At 41.9% G+C, this 25,148-nt stretch overlaps 1 protein-coding gene across 1 annotated transcript in view; it reads right to left on the bottom strand.

Moving 5' to 3' along the window:
- Positions 1-25,148, bottom strand: part of RSRC1 (arginine and serine rich coiled-coil 1) — a 133,572-nt gene that overhangs the window by 66,815 nt on the left and 41,609 nt on the right. The window contains exon 6 of the mRNA XM_065073225.1: positions 5,497-5,533. Within this exon, the coding sequence (XP_064929297.1) occupies positions 5,497-5,533 (37 nt within the window). The remainder of the gene's footprint in view (positions 1-5,496; positions 5,534-25,148) is intronic.

Below are 25,148 nucleotides of genomic sequence, written 5' to 3'. Positions count from 1 at the left end.
GACACCCACGTGGCAGCACCGAGCAGCATCTCCATCAGCCACCCAAGCCACCAGGGGTCCCTCTGCGGGGACACGGCCAGACCTGGCACCGCTCCTCAAAAACACCTTCCCAGCTGCTGCCACCTCCAGTTTGCAGAGGGGAGAGTTATGGGCACGGCCAGCGGTTCTCTGGGCCACCAAAGTGAAGTCCCTCGAGTATGTCACTGTACCTAAATGTCACTTTGGCCATTCGTGGACCGTAAATGTCACTTTGGCCACAGACATGAGGAAGGAATTGTTGGCCCTGAGGGTGGTGAGAGCCCGGCCCGGGTTGGCCAGAGAGGTGGTGGATGAACCATCCCTGGAGACATCCCAGGCCAGGCTGGACGGGGCTCTGAGCAACCTGAGCTGGTGAAGATGTCCCTGCTCATGGCAGGGGGGGCACTGGGGGAGCTGGGAACGTCCCTTCAACACAAACCATCTGTGATTCTATGCTAAACGTCACTCTGGCCATGGGTGGACAAGATCTCCACTCTCTGCCTTCGCCGCCTTAGTCTCAGCCTGGGACAACATCCTGCAATGGAAACCTCAGTGCTCAGCACAACTCTGACCTGACAGCAAAACTCATTTGGGGGATTTTCACCGAGAAGGATACTGGGACAGTGACAGGTATGAATCTTAAAGTGAAAATAGCCTTATTAATTAATAAGTAATAAAAATCAGAGAGTTTTTTTGTTCGGGTTGCTATAATACTACCACCAAATTATAGTAAACAGAATTATTTATCACCATCTGCTCTGAAAAAGGGTAAACACAAAATATCCTTTTAAAATAAGTTTTATCAATCATATGTACTGAATACTTTAAAAGTGTGAGCATCCATATGTAAAGCTTCCTAAACACCTTCTCTGCTCTGGCTGGTGCATCTTTAATCAGGAGGAACAGTTATTGGGGTCGGGTGATGCACATAAACCGTTTTATGAACTCCAACGACTCCATTTCTCAGTATGGCAGATGGAACATGATGAAAACTATCATCTGTATTCCATAGGCCAGATAAAATCAGCATTTAAGATACTTAAATATTTCTTTTTAATGTATACAAAATTTTAGTTCCTTCTCCTCTAATGTTTATTCTCCAGGAACACGTTGCTGGTACCTTCAGGGCATTTATGTTTGTTTGTAGCTCTGTATTTGCCTCCTCAGAGAGTGTCACGTTGGTAGTTGTAACCTCCTGCTGCTCAACATTTAGAGCTGAATGCGAAAATTAAACCCAACAACTACCAGCCAAATCCAGTGTATGTCCACAGAAATACAAATACTTGCATTCTAAATAGTGAGAGTTAAACAGTTGATCAGTTACAAATAGTTTGGCTGCGTAACCAGTGTTTTAAACTATTTTATAAGAGGGTCCCAACCTGCTTATTTCTACAAAATCCTCATTTTTTTTCTATACAAACTTGCAAAAGGTTCTCAGCTTTTAGAAAGGAAAGCGTCAGGAGGATTTAAGTTAAGTTTAATGCTTAACTGAACGAACAGCAAAACAACGACCATTGAAATAGTTCATACCAGCAAACCATCTTGTGTGTCAGATGCCTTAACTCCATGCACGTGCAATAAATGGGATGTGAGTGGAACTGGGAAAGAAATGATGTTATTCCTCCTGACACCACAAGCCACAACTCACCCCATGAGGGTTCGGGTGCCACCAGCACCTTGCAGCACCATGTCCCTTCCACTAATCTCATCACCTGCCCGACGACAGGAAAAGGTTTTTAATTGTACGTTTTTATTTTGTTGTCATTTCCCATCTCTAGAAGACTTTCTGCCCCACTGTTTCCCCAAGCAGATGGCTCCAGGCTAAAGATTCTTGCCCCACCACAGGGCTATAGTAACCACAGGGCTATAGTAACCACAGGGCTATAGTAACCACAGGGCTATAGTAATACCAGTGTCTACATGGGAAAAAAATACAGTTATAAAGTTCTAAAGCTCAGACAAGCCATTACCCAAGCCGGGCACCCTTGTCAAGAGCTCAGAGTGGCCATGGAAATTACAGCTCCCCAAGAACACTATGGTGGGTTCCCAAAGGAATGATTGGCAGGTTTGGATGGTTGGCATTTTGTGAAAGGACATGTGAGAAAGAAATGCCTTAAAAACACCAAAACCAAACCACACTGTGATATTTTTTTTTAATTAAATACAATTTCAATAGGAAAAAAAATAAAAATTAAAAAAACAATCAAGCATCCGGTCAGGCCAACACTGCTTCAATAAGAGAGAATTCAAGCTCGCAGAATATAATTGCCCAGCGTGGAATTTTGCCAGGATGCCAAGATAAACATAATTACTCCTATTAAGAGTGTTAATTAATTGTTTGTGAACACCAATAATTGGCTGCTTGGTTCTAGAGCTCATTAGAAAGCCAACAGTTCCGGGAGCCCTGGCTGTCCAGTGGCCACACCAGGACCACGGGGCCGGGATCGGCGGGAGCCTGCCATGGAGCCAGTGAGAACTGAAATCCAGACCCAAGAAAACATCCCAGAGATCCCCAATAAACCAGTATTTACACTTTCTGGATAAAGGAGGGGCTTTGCAATTCTTTTTTCTTTAGAGGGGTGGGTGGTTTTTTTGGTCGGCTGATAATTCATGCATATTTTTTACCAAAAAAAAACCCCAAGGAGTTGCCAGATGGAATTAACCACCATTAGTTCTGAATCAGTGACCTTGCCACACGCTGCAACCAACAGCATAAATAGCCAACCACAGCAGGTTCCTTGGCACAGCCAGTACCTGCTGGGGGTTATTAATTGATTAATTGATTAACAGCCAAGCCGGGAGCGCCCGTGTTCCTCACAGACAATACCCATATTCTTACGAACCGCTGATGGACTAAACAAGCCATTAATGCCAGGGTGCTCTCCGGCATCTGGAACGGACAGACCGCGCCGCTGGACCGCGAGGACAAGCAGGTTATTGCTTTGAAAGCTTCTACAAAGACACAAATAAGGTCTCAGGGAGGAACAAACCACCTGGACGGCTCCACCAGTCTCTTGTAGTAGAGCTATTAGAAGTACCTGCACCTCTTTGGAGTTGTGGGTGTATCATGATCTACTCCAAGGCTGCTACTTGGAAAAGGAATTAGCTCAGTAAATAACTACCAGAATTTTTGGAAGACTAATTCTCCTATGCTTCGAATCTTCCATTTCATTTTCTTAACTAGCTAAAACCAAAATAGAAGCCCCCGAGCAGCTGCAGCGACCGGGGTCAGCGGGGGGGCGGCTCTGGCCCACGGGGACCTGCTGGCAAAATGTCTGTGCTTACAAAAACATCCAGTTTTAAACTGCAAGTATGGCCAAATAAAAATAGGTAAAATATCCACCAAATGTTTTGACCAGCAGTGGTTACACGACTTTATTTGCACTCCTGCGTGTGGCAAGATGCCGGACCCTGGCGTGGCAGAAGCTCCTTAGGCGAGGTTTAGCAGGAAAATAGGCTGAGATCAAGTGAATGTGACACAGACACAGATCAACCTAATGGGAACATACAGAACCCATAAAGATTATATCACAAATCGTAAAGCACCCTTTCTTTAGAGAAGGAATTAAAGAACAGATTAGCAAATCTATATAAAGACTCTTCTTTTTTTCATAAAGGGGAAAAAGTTCCTGACAAGTATTTGGAGACGGAACAATTTAAAGTAGAACTAGAGCAATATTCCTATAACTTACTGGAGTCCAAAAGGTCTTTGTGACCCTGTCTTACATAAAGCAGCTTCCAGCACCTATATTCCCCCTTGGGGTGCAATGGGAAACAGCAAATTTCCTCAAGCACCCAATTCCCAGGACACACTTTCTGCCGTCACAGGGAAAAGGAAAAGAACTCTCAGACCTGGAGCTTTTTGACGGATGTTTTAGAGAAACACCAAGCAGCTGATGTATTTAACCAAGAAAAATATAAATTAGATATAGAGTGAGTTGCCGTGTAGATTTAAGGCATCATGAAGGCGTTTCTCCCCAATCCCAGCGCACCCCGTCCCGGTTCCCCCCATTCCCAGCGCCGCTTCCCTCTACACCGGCAGCTTTGGGTGACGCTCTAATAAATCAGACCTGCAGCTCCAGCTATGGCAGCGCTCCCAATTTAGAGGGAAAAAACAGCAGTCATGGTCATCTGTCAAGACTACGGCATCTTTATAATGCATTAGAAAAATCCTCTGCCCCCATCGGATCGCACCGACCTGACAGCGCGGAGGAATGAAACGCTTCAAACATTTATTTAAGAGATTCCACTGGCACGCAAGGTACCCGTGGAAGTAGCAAACAAGATGAATTTTCAAAGTGCTCTGAGAACTGTTCATAACACTCGGCTATTTATTCCATTTACAGATTCAAAATACTAGTTGCAATGGAACATTTAATATGCCACCATTATAAAGGGAAAAGCGTTGACAACTCGGCTGGAATATCCATCCTTTTCAGCTCCAGGAAGATATTGGTACCCAAGCGCCTACAAATCATATTTCCCAAGTGATTCCCAAAATGGGAAGCAACAACAGAAAAGCAATTCTTTTCCAATGCTCGTGCAATACATTGTGGTAAGATTTTATTTTAGTAGCAGCATAGAACCGTATATATTATTTGGGTATTATGAGAAAAAATTAGACAGGAGTTTATATATTATTTGGGTATTATATGAAAAAATTAAGCAGGAGTTTATATATTATTTGGGTATTATATGAAAAAATTAGACAGGAGTTTTAACTTCTCACGACGCACTGAGATGCACGTGCCATTAACAGTGAATACTCTGATTTAATGGGATTTAATAATCTGTTTGGACGGACTGCTTCACGTTGTGATGACTGCTGATACGAACATCCTCAGCTCAATGAGCTTCAGACTTGTGACAATATTGTCTTATTTCCAGTTTTGATGGACTGATTAGTTTTTACTGCCGCGTATGTCTTGCCATCACTTGCGGTTTGAACGCGTTTACTTAAACCCAAAACATTTTGCATCTCAATTATTATTTTACACTGCAGCACTGAGCGGAATTTAAGTCAATACATTATTCATAAAGCAAAGACAAGAGGAAAAAACAAAGCTGTGCACTTCTTTCAAAGGCTTCGAATGACTAAACCATACCATATTTATGCATGCGATATTTGATTGTGGGGGTCTCTTTTTGTATCACAAGTTTGTTGTTTTCAGATCACGCTATGCCAAAAATCCAACACCAAACAATTTTTGTTTATCATTAAGGCGATCATCAAGCCAGGGATTGTAGTCCGGTTTATTTCATCTCTACATCAAAAAAAGTAATTTAAAAAAATTAAAATTCCCTTGAAATGGTAAGATAAATGAAAATGTGAGTGCCTTCACATAATAAGAGTAAGCTGACCCTCTGGGAAATGGTTGACTTTCTCAATTCAAGGTATTCAAAGCTCATTGCAAAGTGTTCATTTGGAATGCAGATATCAAAGATGATGCAAATGTTCAAGAGAAAATTAAAACTTACCAGATGTTCTAATCCAGCTTTGATGTTGCCACAGTCCCTGCAACACAAGAACAAAAGTTGTAAAGAGCTGCTAAACCCTTGTCTACAGCGATTTCTGTTTAACTCGGAAATGGCAAAGCCATGCCGTTTCCTGGGTACATTTTTTACTTTTAATATCTTAATCATCACAATACCTAAAAACTATTGATTGTCTTAACGCATGAGGACAGAATTCTTGAAAACCTCAAATTTTACCTGCCCTGAAATGGCTCTAAGCTGTAGCAATGCAACAGGACACTCAAAACCCAACGTTTTTCATATAGTTATCCCCTTACTCATATTGGAATTAATGAAACAAGACAGCGCATTTACTATTTACCAAATCCACATTCAGTGGCTCACGTTCTGCTTTGCCACTATTTCAATAATAAAATGATGTGACCGTTTGCAGAGGGGACAGAACGTATGAATCAAATACCAGCGAGGTGACCGTGGCCACACCGGAACTTTGCATTTGAGTCCCGACGGCTGAAAAAAATCCAGATGTACAGATCCAAAAATAAGTAACGGCACATAAAGACACCTACAGAAAACAGACCAAACCATCCAACTACAAATACTGTCAAGCAAGGGGAATTCAGAGTGAGAAATCAACCCTTAACACATCCTGCTATGTTAAAAGCACAACCTGAAAGAAAGCCGAAGCGAGACCAATTAAACACCCCCAAGTGCCAGGGCTCTAATGAGGGGCTGGTTTCTGCTTCCAGGGGCTCCAGGTTCTACCTGTCCCCAAATGTCACCACAGCTTTTTGGGAAAAGGAGACAGAACCACAACAAACTACAGAAACCATCCCATGAGGATGGTTGAACTATAGAGGGTAGTATGTATTTATATTGAGAAATCTTAATTTTCCAACAAATTACTCAACTCTATAAAGCACAGGAGCGAGGCCCCAGCTACGTCCCCAAAGGCAGCAAACGGTGCAAGACTGAGGCTTCTGTTCTCTTAACACTTGGTACAGGCTGTGTAAGGCACAATGTGAAATGAAACATGACATTTTACCAAATACGAAGTATTTACACATTTTACCACCTTGCTGTACTGCATTCAGACTTTTTGCAGAAAGCTTTTCTTTATCATTTCAGAAAGCTTTCAAAAAGAAAAGCCTGCTACACGCTTTTGTTCTATTTGAATATACCATGAAGCGAGAGAAAAAGAGGCACCCTCCTTACGCCGTCATGTTGTCTTTGGAAAGAAGAACTGATTATCGAGTCCATAGGATGTTTAAACAGAGATCGTCTCCCATATCTATTTTTGAGGTGCTAAATGGCCTTAAAGAACTGGAGGCGCGGGGAGCTCCCAGCACAAGCCCTGTTACTGGTCTGGCTCCTCGCCGTCCCCAGCCCCGCTCCATCAATATTTGCACAACTCCTGTTGCCCTGCGCTGAAAGCAGCCTTAATTCAATTATAGGTCTCAAAACTGATAAAAAAGGTCCTGAAGTGGAAAATGCAAGGAGATTATTGGCAAATGAATAAAGATTTGTATCGAACTAACACACAAGAGTACAGCGGGGTTGGGGTTTTTTTTAATCATTCCCTGCCTGAAGTCTTCTGGGAACAGCGAGTTTCCCTTCCCCTCATGCAGCACATCGATTTCTGAATTAGACTGCAATATTAAATAATTAATATACTTGCCATGATTGATGTTTTGCATTAGTCGAATATTAGGTTATCAATCAAAATCCACTTGGTTTAATGTAATAATATTGAAAAAGTGTCACTGGTTGTTCATCCAATTTGTAGTTGAGGCAGCGCAGACAGTAATATCGGTGTAACGCGAGGCTCTAACGCAGGAAATGCAGCGGTTGAACATCCATAAGGCAAACATTATCCAGCTAACCAGGACCAGGCTGAGCTTGTCCTAACTAAACCTGGTGGCCCCATCACCTCCCATGGAAACCCCTCTCAGGCCGGGGCATCAATCAGCGACGCGACTAGTGAAGCCGCGGTGAAATGTTATCTTTCTAGTTAAACACTAATTATACAAATAAGACTCCCGTTAATACATAATATCTCAAATATTGGGTTATGTAAAATCAGATTGTTGCTACAGCTCAGTCTAACACAAACACTTAGATGCCTGCAGAATATCTTCATCGCTAATACCATAAAACACTACAAATAACAGGTGAGAACAGCTTTATGCACATGCACTATTGTAACACTCCTATAAGGGAACGCCATAGGAAACTTCTACTGTTTTAACACCATTATTAGATAATGTTTGGCGCAGCTTTTACACCACGCAGCTCCCAACAAGACAGATATTTGCCTTTCAAACAGTCTCCAACGCATCACATTTATGATTTTGGTTCACTAGGCAAGTTTGGGGTTGGGTTGGTTTGTGTGTTTGGGTTTTTGTGTGTGTCTTTCCTCAACCGAATCAAGAAATTGTGCTGTAAAATACTACTTGATGTACATGTATTTTAAAATTATACATTAAAACCAGTAAGCATACAACTGAGGCTGATCCAAATGTTCGCTTTTGGTGATGCCAGGGGAAAAAACAGCTAAATTTGAATCATGGTCATGATGGACCTGTAACAACAAGCCAGGAATTCAATTAAGCAAGTGTAGCCAGCTTCTGGATTACTTAAAACCAGTGTAGGTAACTAACTGACATAGTGTTAATTATTGGCCCTTTGCCAGTAAATGGAACTAAAATTAAAATATTCACTAGCACTTGCTGAAAATCCTGATTTTAACCCAGATATATACTCACGTCCATAAAAGTAGGTTCCCATGTAAAACTAATGTTTAAGGGAGCTGAAAAATATGCAGTATTATCAAAATATCTGAACTTTAGCGACTATAAAATAAGATGAAATCTCACTAGTAATTTACTTTTACATACATTTATGGCAGTTTCACACAGGAATTATAGAACTGGTATATTTGTTTTTGCACAATGGAGTTAAATAAACTACTGGGTACACGTAGACACAGCGCTCTGGAACCGAGCACCCTCGAGAAGCCGCAGTCTCAGCATCACTCTACAATCCAGCGACTGATTTCATCACTGTGAGACTACTGAAAATCAAAGACATCTCAGATATATTAGTCCTGATCCCTAAAACAGGCAACAGAGCTGGTTAGCAGCTCTATGTTATAGTCTTTAAAATAAAACACAATCCTGAGAGCCGAGTTCAATCAGATCAGCAGCAGCAACCTGGAAGTTATCCTGCAATTAAAAAAAATGTATGCCAAATGGAACAAACAGTTCACGTGTTTCAGTTCCTCTCAAGACATTATCAACTCATTCTCGAGACTTAAATTTCTACTTAATCACTTTCTTTGCTAAAGTTTTTCAGTCAGAGTCCACAGAATAAGTCAGTGGACTATGTATATTATGTATATCGATGGATATTACGGGATAACTGGGGTTGAAGGGCTGAAAACTCTGTGAGCCCACCCCAGAGCTTTATCAAAACAGCCTCCTCTAGAAAGGCAAATTTCCCTCAGCAACCTGTTTTTCTGATTAAATGTCCTCACCGGGAGAATCTTCCCTTCTATCTAGCCCAAATCTCTCTCTGTTTTAGAAAAACCTGTGTTTAATCTGCTGCACCTTGCCCCACACGCCGCACTCCAGAGCCCAGTTCTCCTCAGGCCCAGGCCCAGGCCCAGGCCTCTTCTCCAGGCCGACCTGCCCTCATGTCCCCCCAGCCCCTGCCCACCTTGGTGGCCTGAACTCCACACTAAACACTCCCCAGGCCTGATTTTTCTCCTCAGGAGCCAAATTAATAAATAAATCCTCTCATTAGCAAGGCCTTCGGCAGAATCCCGTCCGGTTCTACGACGTTAACTACAAGCTGCAAAGAAACAGCGTCCCTGGAGGGCTGAACAGACACGCAGATGACAGGGGACATGGTTCAGTGACAGTGATGGGTTATTGGTTGGACTCGATGATCTTAAAGATCTTTTCCAACCAAAATGAGCCTATGACTCTAAGAACAAGGTGGCACGCAGCATTTCTGGTCGGGCCGCACCACACTTTCATGGAATCATAGAATCATTTGGGTTAGAACAGACCCTCAAATTCATTGAGTCTGACCACAACCTAACTCCAGCACTAGGAACCTCCAATAAAGAACTTTAGACTCCTCTCTTCACGAATGCCAATGTGTTAGTGCTGGATCATTCAACAAGCATATCACATAATACTTTCAATGATCTGTCGTGTATCATTTTAAATTAATCACTTTTTTGTCCCAGTATTCCTACAGGATGAAGAAACTTACAGTGAAGGGTTGGACTTGATGATCTCTGAGGTCTTTTCCAACTCAGTCGCTTCTGTGATTCTACGATATGTTCTTGATAACCCCATGTTTTCCTGTCCTTTATCCGCACATCAACATGCTTCTACTGCTTGCTGTCATCTAATGGCAAGTCCAGAAAAACAAAGGCCTCGCATAGACCAAAGTATTTTCTTCCTATTGGCAACAACTTGAATAAATACACACGATTGTTCCATTTGCACGGTGACTGTTCAGAAGATCCCACATATTTGAAGTTCGCCCCTGAGCAAGCTCGAATTTCAGCTTCAAAGTCATGGAATCCTGGATGCAGCTGTTAGAAACTGAGACCCCCATCACGTCCCACTACAGTTCACAGGCTTCGTACCGTTGTGTTTCCTGTTAAATTAGGGGCTGGTGTTTTCAAATCTGACTTCAGACCATGGACACTGATTTTCAGCAGGCTTTGAAAGTCATAATGATGATTGTATAAAGAGCCCTGTGCCTGCCCTCTCCTTGGATACCATCTTTAAGAGGACAGTGCTGGTTCTGCTGGTCGAACAGGTAAATTTGTAATCACCGATTTTCGTTGACGAGCTGGTCCAACACCACACCAGCGGTCTGGCAGAGCCGCCGGCAAAGACTACATCATGTGCAGAAACAACAAAACCGTGTTACTCCTCAGCACGACTGCTTAACCTCATCTGGGTTACAAGGAAAAACCTGCAAAGCAGGGCTATATTTTTATAGCCATAAGTGGAAGTTCCATCAAAGGCAGCACAAAAAAGGCAAGAGGAGAAACCCATAATAAAGCTATTTCCTGCTGCCCCCCTTAGACAAAGACAAACAAAAAAAACATTGAGTTTTTTGAATGCAACCAAATCATATATGCAAACAGTATTACCAATAGCGAACATCACAATCTACTACTTCCATAAGTTACACGGACTCTCAGCACTACATGAATCTCAAAGACAACCCCTCGACAGCCATAATGGTTTAAGAGTTGAGGCTCCTTCTAACTAAAACCTCCGTTTTCTTCCACTATTGGAAGATCCAACCGATAAAACGACCACAAAAGAAACCAGTGAAGATGGTTTAACGGTGCCACGGCAGCGGTGGGGAGGGTGAGGGAAACATGGGGCAGGGACCCGGCTGTTCTGGCAGTGCTGAGCATCCGGCTCTTCTGTTGCTAAGAGCTCAACAAGTCGAGATAGAGCTGAACTAGTAATGTTATGCTGCTCTTTCTAATCTTTTTGTGCAGAACAAACTCCAATCCAAAAGAGCGAATGGCTGGGAATCCTGCACTCTGCTAGAAAACACAACCATGATATTCATATTTTTCAAAAAGTGTGGAATCGCTGTTTTGCTCTTGTTTAGTATCAGATTCAAATGGTCCAGAACTCATCCCAAAGCGTAAAGACCCCAAGGGCTGGTGCTGTGTTCAGTGGCTCCCTCGCACCTCTCAACCACAGAATTTATTTCAGTTGGGATAAAAATGCTAAGTTTGGCCAATTACTAATTTAAATGGAATAAAGATTCAAGAAGATGATATGAAGGTCACTTATCAAAAGCAGAAAGAAAAGCAGAAGTCACCCCCACACACAAACACACACGGAATAACTTGGACCTGCTGAAGAATCAGTAGAATATAATGGAAGTTAAATTGAATCATGCTAAAACCAGGGAGTTGAACCAGGACACAAGGTGAAACAATTTCCATAATATGTTATCCTAGAGGGAAGAAAAATCAGTACCCAAGAGACCTTATTAAATATTCAAGAGGTAAAAAAAAAACCATACATAAGCCTGGCTCAGAGAGTCAAATTCAGGATTTTATGCAATTGAAATAAATACTGAAACTAAATAGAGTGCCAGGCAAAAATAAAATAGTGTTGATAGAATCAATATCTTCAAATAGACCCTACAAAAAGTCCTTTTTCTCCATTAGTATTGCTGAGATGAGAGCCAAAATAACCACCCCCAAAGCTCCCCATTCTATTCCACCAAGATTCCAGGTCAGATGTGGAAATCCTATAAATTATCTAAGCGGATTTCTTCACGCTGGCAATTCCAAGGACCTCATAACCTGCAAGTCCTGGGAGTTTTTATACATGGGGTGGGTTTGGTTGGGCTTTTTTTACTATCATTATTATTATTATTATTTTCTTGGGTGGTGTTGGGTTTATTTTGCTTGGATGTTTGTGATTTTCCTCCTGTTCAGTGCACGGGGTTCTCTTTGCAAAGAGTAAAACCTTGTTAATCAACGTTGCATTCCCGGCAAACAGAAGCAATTAAGCGTCAGGCTTTGCAATGACACTGTCTCTGTTCACCAGATTACTTGGTGGTCTTCAATAAATTAGACAACTTTGGCCTGGTTTACCTTTTCTGTAATATTATTTAGTAGATATTCAATTAAAACACATCCTGTAGGTGAAAGTGTATGAAAACATCTCCATAATGGACATTAGTGGTAGCAGGAAGTGTTGCTAATTAGCCTCAAAGTGCAAAATAGACGACGAAAGCAGCAAAAAGCCGAGCAGTGTAAATGCACAGAACGCTGCACTAAATATTAAAGAAAGCAGAGCAAGTTCTAATGGTGGTGAGCACAACCAGAGCAAAAACTCTCCGGACTAGTAGAGAGTGTTGCAGGTTAATGAGGAACACAGGAAGAGCGCACGATAATTATCATACCTGCCACCTCACCATCTGTGTTTGGATGACTGCGGAATATAAACACAGCTTAGCGGTATTAAGCCTGAGACTAATTACGCGTGTATTTCCATCAGGATGCTGTTAGGGTGAATATTGCAATGGGTCGGTTTTCCTCGCCTGCACTCAACTATTCAATTTAAGTATAAAGCAGTGAGAAAATCTCAATGTTCTGAGCGCTAAAACAATTTGAGTACAATCAATTTTCCATTTTCCGAAAGCTGCTAAATCCTCCTCGTTCACCCAATTACTACTGTACTTAACCTCATGAAATTTCATTCTGCAGGAACAATACTATTCTCAAACAAATTTTTGAAAAATATAAGATTAAAAACTTCGAGACAAAGAATAAACTCCTAGAGAAAAGATGCAAATAAAATTACTATCATAATCTTTTGTCTTTTATTTGCAAGTCTAAAACTGCAGAGAAACAAAAGCGGGGAACATAGCATCTGTCATATCGGAATATAAAAAGATGATCCTGGCAGCAAATGAAAAAGCTCTAATTCATTTGCAAATCAAGCCTGCCAGTTCTATTTCAAGCTGGCGGTAACTGTCAAGAGTTAACAAGATAATCACTTTCAATCCTGCCTTCAATGCTACATTACACTGTTATTCCATTCACTCCGGCCGCTCTTTGGGGCACGAGATGAATGGTTTTCATTTCCAACTCACACAAAAAGTTGCAAAAAGAAAAAAAAAAATCAAAATCCATGGGGCTTAAGAAAAAAAAAATCCCTTTCTGGGCATTTATCTGGCGGCACTCGCTTTGCGGCAAAAGGAGATGTTTGGATACACTGGTGTCCATTCATTTCCTGGGCTCCTTCGGGCCCTCAGTCTGTTGATACAAAAAGGCACACAAGGAACATCAAGTCTGGTTCTCTTTTACAAACTATCCCTGCACATTAAACAACTTCTGTAACGATGGTTGGTAAATACGTCAAGAACACACCGAAATAACGCTGTATTTCAATGGATCCGTCTTCATCTAAACTCATTATAAACCGCACGAAAAAACTAGTAAATTATCATGAAATTGTGCTTAGGGAAACAATAAGCAGCTCCTCATTAAATGTGCAATACAAATCAAGCTACCAATTCAAGGCACTCTACCTATGAAACAACTTGATCTGTACTGCATTAATTATTTGCAATTTTTATAAGATTCTATGATATGTATTCTTCCCAAAATTATAAAAATCTGATATTAGTTCATTAAGTTCTTAAGTATCTAAAACCTATTTGCTGGCACGCAGCTTTCTGCTAATCTCAGCGGAAAACCCAAACTTCACGCTTTCAATCATTGCTCAAAATTCACATTCTAAGGCAGCACCTGCACGTGAAGGTTGTATTGTACAGACACGCGCTCCGGTATCCAATACTCTACAGTGACCGCTTACACGTTCTAGATTTACTTTAGAAACAAATCACTACATCTCTTCTTCCTTTAAACCCCCATAGATGTCAGTTCACAGAACACAGTTAATACCTATAGTTAATGTCTCAACTGAGTTAAGCATATCCAGGGTCAGGTCTGTTACCCATAACCAATACCAGCAAGAACACTCTCAATACCCTTATATATATATATATATTTATATAGATATGTGTGTGTGTGCGTATATATATAGATATAGATATATATAGATATCTATCTTCTTTAAATAAAAATACCTAACTTTTTCCATACACCCCTGGTGCAAACGCTCCTTTACAGTGAGAGTTTCTTGGATGAGGGATCTGAACACAAGTTTGGTTTGGTTCTGTGCGCTTCACAAGTTCCTTCAGAGCTTCGAAACAGAGAGATGGTCTTATAATTAAAAAACTACCCTAACAAACCCCAAAACTATAAGCCTGCATTCACGTAGCATTAGAACACAGTCATTTTTGCTGCTCCCGCTTCCCAAAAAGTAAGAATATCAAATCAAAATGAGTTGCAAGCTCACACGCTTTGGAAGGACCTTGAAAGAACACAAGATGTTGCACTTCGACCGGGAATTAATAGCAAGTGGACTTGCTATTTCAAATGGCAGGTCGGGGCTTTAGGTGCGACTAATACAGTCTGGAACAACATAGAAGTTTGGGATGCGGCTCTTTCCAAGCGCAGACATTTGGAGTAAAAAGCGAGGACAAGCAGATCTTGGGGAAAGGCGGCTATTTGTTTACAGCATCCACAGCCATGAATTCCCGCAGCTCAGATGAAAGAGCAGGATGGCTCGCCAGTCCGAGGACACGCGTGTTTTAAGGCAAAAAGAGTGAGAAAAGGTAGTTTCCCATTGCAGATGCTCCTGAAAGTGTGTGCCGAGACACACAAAGCGCCACTTTCCTGATATTCCACCCCCTGAAACCTCCTGCTTTTTAGGCATCACTGTTGGGAGGGACAGAAATCCAACTTGTCCATGCTTTTCCACTGCTCCTCTTTGCGCCCCTGCGGTTTCGTTCCTCTACGTTCTTTCATCTGGCCTGAATTCATGTCCCTAAGAAACGCAGGAGCACAATCAGAATACACTCTCAATGTTTCCATTTTGTTTAAATGCCAGACAAGCACAGGTTTGCATTCCTACGCAAGGTAAACAACTTTCCATCTTCTGAAAAAAACAGATGTACTTGACCTCAGAATATTTCGTTTCTCCTCAAGGACCTCGCTAACGCGGCTTGGCGTGTTTCTTGTCTTGAGTTTCAGGTTGTATTTCGCAATTAAACAGTTTTGTTCCTATCACAACCTACTGAAGTCCTAAAGAAAACCTTTGGCAGTCTCTCTGTTTCTATAGGAGTCATTCCAAGCGGTTGGAGCGTTTGCTGAGGGGTGGGAGAAGCTCAGAAGACTCTCCAAATGCATCTTATCCTATGTGACTCCAGAGTTTCGGACCCGTTTTTCAATATCTTGAGATGATGAGTTATGGAGAGCGTCACTAAGATTCTCTTATTTAAGCAGAAGACTCCAAATTTCTTCTAAAAGGTTATTTTGTTATATTCCAGTTTAATTTTGAAAACATGTTCAATATGGAAAAGATTTCTCTGAAGTCTGAGTTTCGGGAAGGAAGAATATTGTATCTTCTACTAAAAGTTTCCATGTTGGGTTGTGTGGCAAGAGAAATTTATAACATTTTAAAAGGCACAGCATAAGTTGTTCAGGCTTGATAGGAAATGAAGGGCAAGGAATAATACTTCATCAAAATAGACAAAAATTGATTGCAAATCTCAAACGTATCTGAACAAACCCCAGCCTAACGGTGACAAAAATAACCTGGAAGTGCCTTAAAATTAACGGCAAGGAAAACAAACAAACTAAGAGGTAATTGAAGCTCATGAAGAACATGATTTGGAAGAAGAGAAGACCAGAGATCACTAAATGGGTCCCATTTACAGCAATTCCTACTTCAGCACCTTCGTTTTCACAGCATTCAGCCCAAAACCCCGCTGGTTACCCCCCTGCTAACACAGCGCCGGAGCCCGAAGAAGCACTTTTCAATGGAGTGTATCTTGATGATAATATCTTAATATCCAGCAATAAAGACCTTCAAAGTTGTCAAAAACATCTGTCTAGCGCAGACCCAGTCACAGCGGGATTGTAGCTGATCCAGCCGCACCGACCGCAGAGAACGGGCTCCTCGCCTTCAACGGGCTGACGAGTTCTCTTGATTCCAAGGGCAATTAACACTCTGCTAATTCACCAGCACCACTAGACAATGAACACTAATGGGTCCGCACCTTCCTCATTTGTTATTCCTTTCTCCAGCATTGGGAATGCCTCTGACTATCTAATTCCCCAGTCTGGTGTTATTTGAGAACGTCAATCGCTGCTAAAATTGCTTTTGGTGTTGTGCTTATCCCACATCTACTTCTCAAACACTCGAGAAGCACCAGATGTGTTGAAGACAACGATACTGTCTGGAACTTGACATCCAAAACATTATGGCGAGTTAAGTGAACAAGAAAAGGTCTCTGAGTTCCAGTAAATCATAACTTGTGGTTTTTGTAGAAAATCTTACATCCTAAATAAAACATTGAGTGTCAATCTGTGACCTTCATGCTGATTAAGCTGCACCAAAACCTCATTAAGACCTCACACTCTTCATATGTTCTTTAGTTAAGTCCAGTGCTTTTACCAAATCACATTGGTCTTATTCATTTAACTCTCCAAAACCTTTGCTTTCGTTAACATGCTTTTAACCATTTACTCCCACCAAAGACAAACATCATCTATTTTATTTGGCATTTCTCATTCCCAGCACATTGCAGAGAAAGTCTCCGGTGAAAAGGGAGCGGAGTTCTGGCTTTGCAAGGGGAACAAAGTGCCAAGAAGCGGCCAAAGTCTAGACCAGAAATCTTGCTAAGCATTTTGTATTTTGGCATGAAATTAAAATAATCAGTATTGTGCGCTACTGATTTACCACCAAGCGGAGTGAAAATAGAAGAAAAGACGAGAATATAAAACATGTCTCGTTCTACAGCCAAGATTTCCCTCAAAGGTTCTTTTTCTAACATGAAGCCAAAAGTTTCCTGAAAATATAAGTACCATAAATGAGGAAACTTGGATCTTAAACACTCTGGAGCTTGAAGATTAAAACCAGCAGTTCCTGTTGCACCTGCAAATATGAGAGGTAAAGTGAGACATGCTGCAAAACCAACTGGTGACCAAAGCAGCACGAGATCCTCCAACAGCCGCGGTTACCAGAGGATTCACGGGCCATATGTATGATCAGATCAATGACCGAGCGAGCGCTTCTTCTAACCTGAAAAACACAGCAGGTATCCAACAACCACCTCGAGTTACAAACCTAACGACTCGCAGCCACATCACAAAGCCTCCTGCTAGTTCTGAGCAGCACAGCTCTCTGGGGAAACAAGCCGGAGCGAGTCGCCTATTTGTCCATAAAATTCACCTCAATCCATATATTTTTAGCTGTACCCGTTTCAGTTCACCTCCGTTAATGTCATTAAGACGGGAGACATGCGGAACCTCCACAGACTTTGTGTCCACACAAGAGCCCAAGCTCTGCAATGGGGGTTTTATGGGACCACGCATCCCCTCCGGCACTCGCCTACCTGGCCGCTCACCAAGAACCTCCTGAACCATCACGGCCTGACGCTGGTTTACATTACAATGTTAATATTTACAGCAAAGCAAGGCAGCGGGTTTGGGGTTGGTCGTCCTTGTGTGTAAATCAAGCGTTTTGTTCTTTCAAAGGAACGCAGACACTAGAACAACCTCTCCACTAACAGAAAATGTTGCCTCTCTATGCTGCTACCAGAACTAAGAATTTACTGTAATACTCTTCATATTTATCTTATTCCACTCTTTAAGAAATGCACTGTAGACAGCCATAATGATATTAAATGGAATAACATGAATACTCTGCCAACTACTATTGGAAGACCACGGTAGCGAACATTGGAGCATCCATGCTCTGAACGAGATTCAAGTCAGGCTTAGGAAAAGAGAATATAACAAATGCAGAATACTAAATGGCTGTGCAGACCGGGGGACTGATCTACAGAAATTGCATATTGATATTAATTAAAAAAAAAAAAAAAAAAAACTAGTATCTTGGCTCTTTTCCTAGATTTTCAGTTTTGGCTGAAAGTTTTAATTGGAATATACAAAATTACTATGTCTTGCAAAGGAGCGCGAGAAACCAGTGTCCCCAGAAACAGGGACGGGAACCAGTCCAAGCAATCAAACACACTCGTGAAACAATGGTCAGGACCGAGCGGCCCTTCACACAATGGCGCGACAGGATCAGCCGCCTACTTAACTTGCTGCTCAAGCGAGATATTGGAGAGTTATGGGAACATTTGTGCATAATAATTTTCAGGCGTATAAAACAGGCCAGGATGCTGTTCTAACAAGGTAAGTAAACTATCTATCTATCTATCTATCTATCTCTCCTTCCTCTGGTCATTGTGGTTTTCCACCACCAAGGTCAGAATTTCCATGGGCAACTGTCACCCCAGTACCAACAACCACTAAAGAAACTGGAAGAATTAACTGAAGACATTTTAACAGAAATTTGAAAACCCAGCACCTACACACAGTAGTAGGAAAAACAGTTTCATTAGCTACGTGTGGTTTCTTGCCCAGAAGGAAATCCAGCATAACCAGCACCTAGAATGTTCAAACTGTATATGAGATGGGTAAAACCATTTCAGCCCTGGAGAAAAACTCTGCCCGGTATCTCAGATTGAAGACGGAGTCTTTTCCTTGTACATCTGCAGTGACAGAAATTGCACAAACCAACAGAAATAATACCTGTAAAAGCGCCCAATCTTTGTACATACGTCGCAGCCCACAACGTGATTCTTGGGACACTACAAAAGCACAGGGAAAATAAAATGTATATAATAAATGGGTCATCTTAAAGGCTTTGGTTTTCTATGTATGGCACTGCTGTCATTCACGGCTCTGGTAACGAGGAAGGCTGAAATTAGCACTCCGGAGCTTCTCCACCATTGCAGGAGATGCGATTGCTGAATGACAAAAAGCCAAGTGCTGAGAAATAGGTGAGAATACCATAATAGCACCAGGTAGACATATTGTTTTTAAAAATTAAAATATAGACCCCAAAGTCACAGCCGAGGGAATTCACCATCTCTTGAATGTGGAATTGATCTGAATGCAATTACTTTACTCTTTTTAGCTCCATTTGACTTTGAACTAAAGATCAATTAGTGCACAAACACAACACTGCAAGATCTGGTCACTCCAATACTGATTTTTCCACAAAAGATCTAAAGCGAATTTATTGGCCTTCCTTGAGCAGCTTTCGGCAATCACAAATATCACACGTGGGAGCCGAACTTTGTTTTCTGATGGTCACTTAAACCCTTAATACTCACGATAAACTCTCTCGGTCTGAGTTTTAAACCCCTTAAATTAGCAAACAAGACATCACACAATATACGCCACAAGCAAAGGTCTTCTCTGAAAAGCTGGGACCTTCAAGTACTTCAGCTGCGGAACGAGCCATTGAGCCATGGCCAATATAAGCTAATTTGAATAATCAATATGACAACCTTATTTTTCTAATGCAAACAGGATTGATACAGTAAGGTGTCTCACTGCCACATCACAGTCATGGCCTCTTTTAACCCCTAATTAGATTTAGGCGATTATCCCTGCTCTTCCTTACAAGTGTACAGCCCGGATAAGAGATGACAAAAGCTATCTGCCACTTGCTCTGCCTTTGCAGACTGCAGGTTATGCGGGGAGATACAGGGCGAGATCAGCAAACAATTGTTATTCATACCACCGACAGTTTCCAGATAGTCACAGTTTCGCAGCCGCGCTCGGTGCATTAGGTAAATGCAAAACGCTTAAGAACGTTGGGGTTACACAGATGGAAATTCAAGGTGATGTTAGGGAGTCGTGTTTAATTCAGATTGGCTCTCACAAAGCAAACCATCCAGCAGCGGTTCTCTTTCTCGGACAGGAAACACCGAGTTTCCAATAGATTTGTGTTCGTTGTTCTTTGCGTGTAATGCCGAGTATTTTACATGGCTATTCCTAAAAATCAAACTTAGAAACAGCAATCCCAATAGAATTACATAGCTAAACAAAGTCCTAACAGACAGAGAAGATCTATTACAGAAATGTAATCACATTTCATTTACAAGAACTCTTATCTCAAGCACTTAAACATAACATTTAAACAGTTTTCCATTTTATTGTACGCAGTATTTGAGCTAATAAGATATAAAAGTCTAATCATGTTAGCAACATTTCTATTGCATTACATAAACACAGCGCTAGATTAAAGGCAGACCAGGAGAAAGCGAGCACCATGGTGCATATAAAACGAAACACTTGGTTTCTGCTGGCAAAAATGAGCAGCACTGGTATCATGTGTGAAAACCCTCACGCTCAAATTAGATCATATGTTCACAAAATGTCTATTCCCATACTGACTTAAAAACAAGTATTTCCATACGTATTATCCATATGTGAATGTGTTTAGCATGCTTTTGTAACCAGAAAAGTATTCCCCTCTAGTATGTTTTTACTAGCAGGCGATGCGATCACAGAACCGGCTCATTTATCCAACTCATGTGCAACTCACTCACGATTGAAGTAAAATGTTCACAACTGTTTAAAAAAAGCCATTTGGATAGAAAAAAATGTGAAAGGTGATATATTTTTTTAAACATTGTACATACTGTGATCAAACCCCCCTTATCAGCAATGCTATATTCGAGATAAACCAGACTATGATGTTGCTGCTCGGGGTTTATTTCCCACTGAGGAATCGGCGCTACCCGTCCGGTTTGCTGCCCGCAGCAGGACGATGTCTTCTCCTCGGTCACCCCACCAAGAAGCTACTGGACATCAAAGACACCAGACATCATGGGAACCTCCTTTAGGCAGCAAAACCAATATCCATCCTAGATTTCACCTACACACTAACGCTTTTTACTTGTGACTAATATTCATATCCACGCCTTTCGACGACCTGTTATTTTAACTCATTTTTCCTCATAAAGGTTAAAGATATGGTCACCTTGGAACTCTACTACTTAATGGTCCGAGTGGCAATGCAGAAGCTATGGATGCTCCCAAAGTGTGACCCTACCTACGGTTCCAGACGCTTCTCTTTCTCTGTGAAAACAAACCAAAACAGTTTAACTATTTCTTTATGGGATTTTTTCCCCCACTATTTTAGGGGATCTCCAGAGGGAACAGTGCAGAAAAAGTTGCAAAGTAGAATCATAGAATCATTTTGGTGGGAAGAGACCCTCAAGATCACCGAGTCCAACTGTTACTGCAACCCCAGCACTGCCCCATGTCCTGAGAACCTCATGTCCGTCTGTCCAACCCTCCAGGGCTGGTGACTCCAGCACTGCCCTGGGCAGCCTGTTCCAATGCCCCACAGCCCTTTGGGGAAGAAATTGTTCCCAGATCCAACCTCAACCTCCCCTGGCGCAACTTGAGGCCGTTTCCTCTGCTCCTGGCGCTTGTTCCTGGGGAGCAGAGCCCGACCCCCCTGGCTCCAAGCTCCTTTCAGGCAGTTCAGAGATCAGAAGGTCTCCCTTCAGCTCCTGTTCTCCAGCTGAACCCCCAGGTCCCTCAGCCGCTCCCCACAGGATCCTTCACCCCCCGTCCCGTGACGCACACACGTCACAACGGCTTCATATAAACCCATTTCAAACCACTTCACATTTCAAGATACAGAGCAAGTTTGATAAGCTTGAGATAGGCGACGCTTTCTGGAGGGAGGCGAAAAAGAGCCACAAGGGATATCACATACGGTGACGGTATCAAGGAAAGTGGGAATGTCCCTTTTAACCTTTTTTGACATTTTTCAGTTTTCTAATGCTGACCTAATATAACTTCAATATATAACTTCATTAAAAATGTATTAGCAGCCATTGAGGCCTTCGCTGGACTGAACAACGTGACCGTCTTCAGAAACGTTTGCAAACCCACACGCTACAGCCTCTATCTATTGCTCCACTTTAATTCTTGCACTCTCAGCCTTAGATTAGTGACAGTTTTATGTTAAACTTATCAAAACTAGGAAAGCCTGTCAGAAGAAAACATAAGGAAGGCGAGAAGCACAAACTAAACGCAAGGCATTTACATTATCCAGAATATATTATTTACACAGCACAGAGTATAATTTTCAAAAACAATAACCACAAGTATATAAAATTTCATGCATTTAACACCTGCTTAAAAAATAGAAGGGAAAACACAGCAAACTTATTAAAATAGAAAAAGTAGTAAGTTAGTTATGGAGAGCCAAGAAGATAAGCAGACGGAGCACAGAATCTCCTGTTCCTGTGCTCTCTGCTGCTTTCCTTCCCCACCGAAAACAAATGAAAGCTGAACTGCACGGCAAGGAAAAGCGGCCAAAGAGCTTAAATGCAGCAATGAGAGCTAAAATATGTCAGCCCAGCCTTGTAAAAAACAACCGAGACGAGTTGGTGGGAAGAGAAACACATTTTAAAGCTCAACATCCTGCAATATGAACATTCACCATGACTCTTTTGTGATTTTTTTCCATTTATAAATTGTGCTTTCATCTGTTCTTTATTGAAAATAAGCAAGCAAAACCCTCAATCTTTGCAATTAATATTGGTAGGGCTGTTTCTCAAGAGGAGAGATCTATTTCATAACTGTAATGGAAATGGCTTTCAACAAGCTCTGGGGCCTCAAGCTTGTTTTGGTTTTTTACACAAATTAATTGGTGGATGTTAATCTTTTGTCCTTCCCTATACAAAACACATCCTGACCTTTTCAATAAGATTTAGTGTCTTCCACTCCATCTAAGCCCCAACCTTCCATCTTCCTGCTGACTTACAGAGGATCTGCCATACATTAACTCCCAGTAGAAACCAATGCTGTGACATGAGCTAAAACTTCATACAGAGATTGTATGAAGGAGGTTCTTAGGTACATAGGAGGTTCTTTATTGTCTAACGTGGCCAGAAAACAGGTTTTTACTTTCACATCAGAATTCCTAACAACTAATTAATTAAGGAACTGCACACTTGCGACTGGCGGACTGGTCTCTGCTACAGCACAGAAATCAAGATTCGTTTTGTGAAGAATAACACCCGGGTTCTTTTACACACAATTGCTCAGGTTCTTCCTGGATGATGTGCAGGATAAATATGGGTAGTGGCTGGAACCACATACTGCCAATTTGCTAATTAAAAGGACGCGTGAAGCCTTCTCAGCCCTCCTGCCCTGCAGAGGAATAGGCAGCGTTCCCCATCGCACTGTGCTCAACACTTTGCTATAAATCCATTGTGTGTATGTTTTAAATATTTTTCAAAGCACAGAGCGATGCCCACCTGCCAGGAATCAATGCGAAAACCCCCTTTTCCCTCTTTGACACAGCATGATCCCATTAAGCAGCCTCAAAAGATTCTGATCTGAGCGGCGAAGTCAGACCTTCCTGATCAATTCCTTAATCCATTTGGAGAGAGAATGGGCTGATCTGGCTTTTTCGATTGCAGGCTGGGAAAAAAATCATTGCCAACATAATTCACCATTAAATGGGCCTTGTCTTACAAGAACTTCAGCTGCGGGAAGCGGAGCAAGTGGGAATCCATGGAATCCCCAGCACATTCCATGTGTCTCCTCTGGGTCTTCCCATTTCTACCTCAAAGTCACTCAAATCATCTGCCAGGCTTGGCCTTCAGGGATCTTTGAAGATGTTGTTTTTAACACTACAAACCACGTAAAAATTGACACCTGAGATAGAAACGATTCCCAGAAAAACCTCAATTCATTAGGTTAGTGCTGGAGTCGCCATAATCTATGAAAAAAGGGAATAAACCCCTTGATGCTGAAGTGATGCTGCCACAAGAAAACGTGGTGCGGGCTGGAGATGTTAATACTACATTAATTTTGTTGGCGGATTCAGCTACAGAACTGAGTTTTATTCCAAAATCGGATAAGATGCAGTGAACAGAGACATGAACAGCTTGTGTACCTGCTGTATTCTGAATTCTTATGGAAACCAGGCGCGGAAGTTCAGCAGATACGCTCAAAAATGGAAGGTTTGGGTTGAGCCGCCTTCTCCACGGGGAGATCTGAGAACTTCCCGCTTCAGGGGAAAATTCTTGCAAGGAAATGGTGCTGATGGAGAAAAACACGCTCTACTTGCTCCCTCGGCAGAACCGCCCGTGTTTCAGGCCCTTTCCAACCTCCAGCAGCTGCTGCTCAGTGCCGTCATCTCCTACGGGCAAATAATGACACCGAATGAAGGAAATAGCCAAATGTCTGAGCGCTCCAGGCTTGTTTGCAGGAAAGAAGAAGCAACAATGCAAAGGAATAGCATTAGAAATAAAAAGGTTTGAACTACAATGTCAATTTGTAACCTTGAGGACTCTTTAGTACCACAGACTTAACACAAAATGGACCAAAAGCTCTGCATTGAACCAAAAAACACTCTGTGGAATGATGGCGTTCATTTAGTTACAGATTCACCTGTATTTTTAGTTTTTCCTCTATTTAATAACAATGGGTAAAACGTTTCTAGTAACAAAAAGACCGCCCAGACCTCCAAAGGCGACTCTTGTCTGCACCCCCAGCGCGGGGACACCGAGGGGAAGGACGAAGAGACGTTAATGCTCCAAATCTGCCTTCATTTAACAATTTACATTGCTTGAGTTTTTCTTTATCCAAAAAAATCAAGGTTTGAGATTCAATTTTGCTTTAGACCACCGTGTATTTCGGATTGTTTTGTTGCTGTTGTTGCCTCTGGTCTGTTTTTTACCTAAATGATTGCAGGGGACTCGTCGGCTTCAGGCCGTGGGTCCGCGATTACTGTATCTCTGCGGCTCAGTGGCTGCAGGGTGTCTGAGCGCCACTCCAACTACTTAAACCCAGTAAAGAGATTACAGCTCACACTAACGGGATTTTCACAGCTCCGTATCATTCGGTTGGGATTCCTCATGCACAGATTAAGAGAGGCCATTAAAACAATAGTCAGCTGCTCTCAAAGTGCAAGGTGTCTCGGTAAAATAATCATCATAAAAACCCCTGCGTGTTTACATCCAGAGTGTGTGTTTGTACATGCGGGGAAATGAAACGCTTTCCAAAAGAATACTCTGCATTTAAGGAATTATTCAGTTTAAAAACCCAAGATAATGCAAATTATATCGTTATAAAAGGACAATCGTGGTGGTTGGCAGTTTTAAGGACTGGATAGTTTTGA

The sequence above is a fragment of the Columba livia genome, chromosome 9, assembly GCF_036013475.1.
Source record: "Columba livia isolate bColLiv1 breed racing homer chromosome 9, bColLiv1.pat.W.v2, whole genome shotgun sequence".
NCBI lineage: Eukaryota > Metazoa > Chordata > Aves > Columbiformes > Columbidae > Columba > Columba livia.
This window is presented reverse-complemented; position numbering and strand designations above follow the sequence as displayed.